The sequence below is a fragment of the Corvus brachyrhynchos genome, unplaced genomic scaffold, assembly GCF_000691975.1.
Source record: "Corvus brachyrhynchos isolate BGI_N302 unplaced genomic scaffold, ASM69197v1 scaffold114, whole genome shotgun sequence".
Taxonomy (NCBI): Eukaryota; Metazoa; Chordata; class Aves; order Passeriformes; family Corvidae; genus Corvus; species Corvus brachyrhynchos.
The window spans coordinates 4,947,856-4,955,178 of record NW_008238337.1 but is presented as its reverse complement, the minus strand read 5'-3'; the positions used below and the strand labels follow the sequence as shown (position 1 = coordinate 4,955,178).

General features: G+C 62.5%; 1 protein-coding gene across 1 annotated transcript; it reads right to left on the bottom strand.

Annotated features, from left to right (window-relative positions):
• Nucleotides 1-511: 511 nt before the first annotated feature.
• ASPHD2 (aspartate beta-hydroxylase domain containing 2) lies at nucleotides 512-7,300 on the bottom strand. The gene is made up of 4 exons (XM_008634079.2): nucleotides 7,077-7,300; nucleotides 4,170-5,241; nucleotides 1,823-1,936; nucleotides 512-897 (listed from the first exon to the last, which is right to left on the bottom strand). The coding sequence occupies exons 2-4, from the start codon at nucleotides 5,047-5,049 to the stop codon at nucleotides 788-790; spliced, it is 1,104 nt and encodes a 367-aa protein (XP_008632301.1). The 5' UTR covers nucleotides 5,050-5,241; nucleotides 7,077-7,300; the 3' UTR covers nucleotides 512-787.
• Between the last annotated feature and the right edge of the window lie 23 nt (nucleotides 7,301-7,323).

The following is a 7,323-nucleotide window of genomic DNA, read 5'->3' as shown; positions in this document are numbered from 1 at the left end:
TCCCTGCCCCTGCACAGCTTCCCAGCTGGAGCTGGGAAAACTGAGGGTTGCAGGTAGAGCAAGGAAGGGATTTGGTCAATTGCTAACACCCTTGGCCAGACTGAAGATCACAACTGTGTGTGCTGTTCCCTCAGTAGGGTGGAGGTTGGGGCTTCTGGGCTGGTGGTGGACTCTGCTCCCTACCTGGGTGACAAAAGAGGTTTCAGAGGGCAGGAGGGCTGGGGAGCACCAGCTGGCACAGGGAGGAGGAAGCAGAAGCCCCAGGAGGGCTCTTTGTGGGCAGAGTTGTGTCCTGCCTCCCCCATCAGACCCAGCCTGGGGGGACGGTGGGCAGAGTTGTGTCCTGCCTTCCCCATCAGACCCAGCCTGGGGGGACCACAGTGCCCATGGAAGCCCCCAGTGTCCGTCTGTCTGTCCATCCGGGACCGCAGCTGGGCAGGGCAGGCTGGTTGGCTGTTATGGTGTGTGTGTGTTGTTCCTTTGATGACCACGAGAAAAATTTTACATTACATTCAAACGAACACCCTTGGGTTTGTTACTCTACTTCTGAACACCGCAAAACACAGTAGCAACAGAACACGAAGGAGCAGGGGGGCAGCGAGCCCCGGCGGGGCCGAGGCGCCGGCGCTTGGAAAAGAATCCCTGAAGCCAGCGATGGAGGAAGGAGATGGGCGCGGATACACGTCACAGTTTCCATTTACAAGGCCCCCACGAGGGAGCACCGAGGCCGTGTGCCAGGACAGGCCCCGGCCGAGCTGCCCTGAACCCACCAGGCCGGGCAGCGCCGTCATCGTCCCGGCGCAAAGATGAAGTCGAGGGCTTGGCGCTCGGCCGCGGCCACGTTGGGGTGCCACAGGTCCACCATGAACACCACGCGGGGACCCTCCTCCGGGGCACCTGGGGGGATGGAAGCACAGGGTGTGAGGGTAGGGAGGCACCTCCCCAGTGCAACCCCAGTAAACAGCTACTGGGAGCTCAGGGACACGGGGCAGGCTCCTCCCTGCCAGGGCTCCAGGGCTGCTTTGGGCACCCGGAGGATTCCTGAGGCAGGGCCTCCTTGCAGCTGCGTCCTGGATCTGTGCAGGGAGTGGCTGCTGCGCCACTCCAGCCTTCCTGGCCCTGCACGGAGCTGTGCTTCCCAACCCCACAGCAGGCTTGATGTGGAAGCAACAGCTTTTGTTCTCCCACTCTCTCGGCGCGCTCCCCTGTGTAGAACAGCTCTGCCTGATGCTTTCATGCCACGGGGGACTAATGCCGGTTAATCCGGGAGAGCTGGAGCGGAACGGCCTCCGTCAGTGGTGGAGGGAGGAACAATCCAGCGGGCGTGAGGCTGTTCCCCGGCGTGGGAGACAAAGGCACCGCCGGCACGTCAGCACCGAGCTGCAACAGGGCCAGAGGAGGCCGGGGCCGTGGCATCGCAGCCAGAGCTGCCCTGCAGAGCTCGGTAATGAAGGAAGCTTCCCAAGCTGGCTGCTGCGGCGGGGAGAGGGTCAGCAGGCCCTGTGCTGGGCTGGCAGTCCTGTGACAGCAGCATGAGCAAGTCAGGATGGGAGCAAGCCATGGGCAGGCTGAGTGGGCTCCAGGGTTTCTGCCAGGAAAGGGGGCTGGGGTGGTCGAGCACCCTGAGGCAGAGGGAGCACCGTCATGGGACCGGGCTGCTCCCACCTGGGGCTGGCCGGGGAAGCAGGGCCCGAGCCCCGCTGGACACAGGGGCTCCAGCCCTGCTGGGGCAAGAGAAGGGACTGGGCGTGGGTGCACCCCGACTCCTCCCCGGTCCCCAGCACCACAGGGGACACCACGAGGCCCCAGACGCTGAACTCACCTTCGTGGAACGCCGTGTGCAGGAAGGAGTCGTCGAAGAGCAGGCACCGGCCCTCAGCCCAGCACTGGGGCTCACCCCCCACCACCAGTTCGCAGTTGCTGGGTGTCTTCAGACCTTCAGGCACAAAGAGAGAGGACAGGGAGGGTCAGGGTGTGCCGAGTTCCCTGTGGTGGGGCAGCAGGGAGCAAACAGTGAGCTCCGTGTGAGCCCCATGCTGCTGCTGAGGGGCTGCTCCCCTGCACGGAGTGACCTGAACCCCAAGCCTGGAGCAGTTCAGCCCCTGCCCGCTCCCTGTCTGCTCCCCCCTGCCCTCTCACTGTCCCCAGCGAGCTCAGCACCGCAGGGACTCACTTTCATATTTGGAACAGCTTCCCAGTCCCCAGAGCCCATGGCCCCAAGGTGTGCACAGGGAGCCAGGCTCCTGGGACATTTTCCAACTTCAGGACCAAAGGCAGATGCTGCCTGCTCCTTCCTCCAGCCCTGCAGCGGTGACCCTGCCCCAGACAAGGCTGGGGGAGCAGGAATTGCACTGGGGTTGGAAAATGGGCTCAACTGTGGCTCTGCCACAAGCTCGCCATGAACCTGCCCTGTCCCTTGGTCTCCACCCAAGGTGCTGCCTCAGGGTGACCCACAGGGCTGCAAGGACAGAAATCCAGGGGGGTCGTAAAACCCTCACAGGGAAGCAGGTCTGTAAGGGCCACATGAAGGACAATCACAGAAATAAAATGGGTCTTTTCTTAAAATACCAGCACAAGCCAAGGCAGTTTGACAGGGGTTGATCCCATCATCTCCTGCACCAGGACTGTCACCCCCCGCAGTACTGGGGACGCTGGAGCTGCTGCAGAGCCATCCTGCCCCGAGGATGCGGCCGTGGCGGAGAAAGGGGTCAGGGCTCACGTGGCTCCCGAGCGGTAACGATGCAGCAAACGAGCAGGATGGATCCAAGAGCGATGCCAAACCCAGAGAGCGCAGCAGGGACTCCCAGCTGGCCGGCAAAGCTGGGACTACAAAGCTGCTGTTTCAAAGGCTGCAGAATCCAAAGCCATTTCCCTGCACAACAGCCTCAGCTGGAGATGCTGGAACAGGGAAGCTGAGCTGCTGGGGGATGCGGGGAGGGAGCAGCCAGCAGCCTGCAGCCCTTCCATCCCACCCGCACCCTCAGGATGCTGCCCTGGCCCATGGATGCTGCCTGTGCCTAGAGTAAATCCTCATGAGTGCCTCACCCCACTGATGGCTGTGCTGGCTGAAAGGGCAGGTTGTGTCTTAAACACATCCATGCCCTGGGCACAGCAAGAGCTGCGTTCCCAGCACCAAGGTGAGGGTGTCAGTGTGCCCCCATCCCAGTGCAGAGTTCTGGATAAGCAAATGACCCGCATCGCTCCTCTGCCCAGGGTGTGCGAGCTCCAGGTGTGCTCACCTGAGCCAGCCTGGACATCACTGGCTCTTCCCAGGAACCTCTCCCAGCCCCTCACAAGGGGAACACATTCCCCAGCACTCCAGAGAGAGGGATCGGTGACAGGCAAGGGCAGGTCCCAGCTGCCCAGCAGCTCCTGGGATCAGCTCTGAAGACAATTCCCATTCTGAACAAATGGCCAGCACTGCCTGGGTGTGTTTACCCGAGCTGTTGGCTGAACAGGCGCGGTTGGTGTTTGCCAGCCGGGCCCGTGTGGTGCCTCCCCCGGCACGGTCGGTGCTGTGCCAGCCCGGCCATCTGTGCCGCGTGGGCTCTCCCCGTCCCTGCCTGCTGAGCAGGGAGCACTGTGCCACCAACCCAGCGCTTGACCCACCGCAGGGAACACCCCAGGACCCCTCCCACCCTCATTTGCAGCTATACAAATCCCAAAGCAGCATCTTTGCTCCCATTCACCCGTGTCCCATGCAGAGCACCCGAGATTCCAGGAGAGGGGAGCTGCCAGTGGAACAACACAGTCCCTGGAGCAGAACCCCAGGCTGCCCCGCATCCCAGGATAGGAGAGGGACCTGCCTGCAGAGAGGGGGATGTTCAGAGACCCCTACGTAAAATCAGCCCTCTGTCGCACACCAGCAAGAGTCCATGGCCCTGGGTCAGCAGGAGGAGGAGATGAAACCCTCCTGCTGCTGCTCTGGAGACCCTGGGGACATCAGGTACCCATAGACTGAGCACCAGCCTCTCCTCAGGAGGCTGTCACCACCAAAACCCTCAAAACCTCCCTCAGCCCAAAGCATAGCAGGTGTCTGAGCCCCCCAGGGCTGCAACTGATGGCTGAACCCCAAGAGCACGGGGTGCCACAGGCTTTTTTGGGGCTCCAGCCACGGCCGCAGCCCCCCACACCCTCCCGACACACGAACCACAACGCCGGACACTCACCGAGGTGGCAGCGGATGCGGATGTTGGTGGGCCCGTAGTGCTCGGCGATGACGGTGCCCGGGCTCAGCACAGAGATGCAGGCGTTCCCAAAGACATTGTTGCCAATGCAGGTGCGGAGGCTCCCGAGCAAGCGGTACGTCCGTGGGCATCTCCGGCAGTTCCTGGGCACGCACATGCCCTGGTTCACCAGGTAGAAGGTGAACCACTCCCCGCTGGGTGTGCTGTTCATTTTCCATCCTTGCGGGAGGCTGCAGTTTGAGAACGCCTTGTACAGGGTCTCAAACTCGCACAGGATGGTCTGGAAGTTGCGCTCCAGCAACTCCACGTCGTGCTTTTGAGCGTCCCGGGAGAAGTAGGGCATGGTGGGCAAGTCGGGCAGGAAGAAGACTTCTGGCTTCTGGATGGAGGGCCGGCTGTTGAGGTAGCGGCCCTGCTCGCGGATGCCCTTGTGGATCCTGCCCATGCCGGACCAGGAGTAGCGCTTGGCGTACTCCTGCAGGTTGTGGTAGAGTTTCTGGTTGAGGCCGTCGTGGTGCGAGCAGCGCACGCACTCGGGCGAGTGGCAGTACACGAAGCCGTTCTGCACCCCGTTGACCTCGGCACTCTGCATCAGCGCGTTCACCGTGGCGTAGGTGCGGGGCTGCTCCCGCCCTACGTGGTAGCAGTACCACACGAAGAGGACCAGCAGGCAGGCGACGGCCACCAGGGCCGTGGCGTCGCAGTCGCGGAAAGACTGGATGCCGGTGGCGATGAAATCGCGGAGTCCGTCCAGGGACCAGCTCCAGTCCATCAGCCACTCCAAAGACATGGTGGTGGTGCTGGGAGCGCGCAGCAGGGCCCGGTGGTGACTGCTCGTGGGGCTCAGGGGCACCCACACCATGCAGCCGGGCCGGGGCGCGGCGGGAAGGGGCTGCCATGGGTAAGCGGAGCGGCAGCTCTGCCCTGTGCTCCCGGGAGCTCTGCATTGGCAGCGGGGCCCGGCAGCACCCCTGGGTCAGCAGCCACGTGCCCGGAGGGTCCCCACCGGCGCTCCTGGGCACATCATCCTGAAAGGCCGTGCTGGAGGGAGGCTCTGGGGAGAGAAACCCAGAGGTGTTAGGGAGAGGGCTGCCCCGTGGGGTCCCTGCTGGGGTCAGTGCACGGGACACAGCTGGAGCTGTGTGCCGGGACTGTGTGGGGCACTGGCTTCTCAGGGAGGGGATGGTGGATAGGGAGCCAAACATCATCCCATGCTGAGTAAATCCCCCAGTGCTCTCAACAGCATCTTCCACAAATATCCAGATGAAAGGCAGCAGGGACACCCAGACTCAGACTCCATCTCCCACTGCCCCAGTGACCATCTCCCCTCCTGCTCGTCCTCCAGTTTTCCTCTTAAGTTGCTGCCTTATCATGTTTGAAATCTGGCTGCTAAGTGAATAGACACTGAGAGTAGACACTTCACAGCCCTATCTGGCAGCACATCAGCTTATCCCCTCCATCTAATGGCTCTGAAGTGACTCTCCCTCCAGAGTCTGAGCTGTGGCAGAGCCCAGAGCTCAGCCAGCACATGGCCACGGGAGCAGGTCGGGGTGGTGGCAACAGGGGCAGGTCAGGTTGGCTTGTTTGATTTTACCAGCTCATCGGTAAGAGCACTGACTCTAAGTAGCAGGATGGGTTTATGAGCCAGGGAAGCCATCCAAACCCTCCCCAGCCCTTCCTGCCAAGGTCCTGCAGCCTCTCAACGTGCATTTCCTTATCAATGGTGATGGGGATGGGCTGCAGATGGGGTCTGACCCTACGGCAGGGACGTGCTGCAGGGCTGGAGACCTGGGATTCAGGCAGCATTAGAGCACTGACTCTAAGTAGCAGGATGGGTTTATGAGCCAGGGAAGCCATCCAAACCCTCCCCAGCCCTTCCTGCCAAGGTCCTGCAGCCTCTCAACGTGCATTTCCTTATCAATGGTGATGGGGATGGGCTGCAGATGGGGTCTGACCCTACGGCAGGGACGTGCTGCAGGGCTGGAGACCTGGGATTCAGGCAGCGTGACATCCCAGGGAGGGACATCCATGCAGCCGACCGACCTCCACCCTACTTCCTTGTAGCATGCTGCCTGCATGCCCCATCCCGGGATCTGCAGTCCACGTGGCACGTCACAGCCTCCCGGGAATCTCAAGATAACTTTCCTCCATCTCCACGGCTGGCATCCCTCCAGACACTCCCGCTTCTCCCGCCCAGGCCTCGATTCCCGGGGTGCAACCACGGAGTGGGTCCCAGGGGTGTCCCCTGAGGCCGGCACAACCCCCGTGCTCCCCACAGGGCTGGAGCATGTTGGGGAAGGCAGCAGAGCCCTGGGGTGATGTGTATTCAGGGTGGCTCTCACCCTACAAGGGGAGTGGGGAACTGCTCAGGCACAGCAGCCACGGTCAGTCAGAGCCGATGGCAACACGAAGGCACAGAGGGAGCAGAGCTGGGGGGTCCGACAGCCTCGGGGTCCCCAGGTCAGAGTCACATCCTGCAAGGGTGGCACAGCACAAACACGGCCCCACTGCTGCCTCAGGGATGCAGGCAACACCTCAGATCAGGGGGAAACCATCAGAGCAGCAAGAAATCCAAGCCCCCGTGCCCACACGCCACCTGCCTGACCCCAGAGCCTGGGAGCCTCGGGCTGCAGAGCCCTGGGCTTCTCTGGGCACAGTCTCCGTGGGACCAGCCCAGGAGCTGCCTCCTGTGCCAGCACGGACACCCCACTGCAAACCTGCCCAAACCCACCTCCACAGAGGCTGTGCCACAGCTGGGGCAGGGCCCCAAACATCGGCACCGCTCCCAACACACACCGCATGGCTGGGACTGCGCGGGGCACCCAGTGGGTGCTGTCACCTCCCAGCCACGGTCCTGCACCGAGACGGGTCACAACCAGCGCCCCTGACCTGAGATTTCAGAAAAGGCTCCTCAGCTAATGATAATGGCAGAGCCATTCCAGGGAGTGGAGATCAATTCCACGTTGCACCGAAGTTGTGCAGGACGTGGAGGCGAGCACCGTGCCAGCAGCAGCCGCGTTACATAAGGAAGGCAGAGGCTTCGATGCAGCACAAAGTTGCATCTCGGTGGCTCCGTGGTGGCCCCGGCATCTCCTGGAGGCAGCGGGGTCCGCCCAGCCCGGCCAGGGGTCCCCAG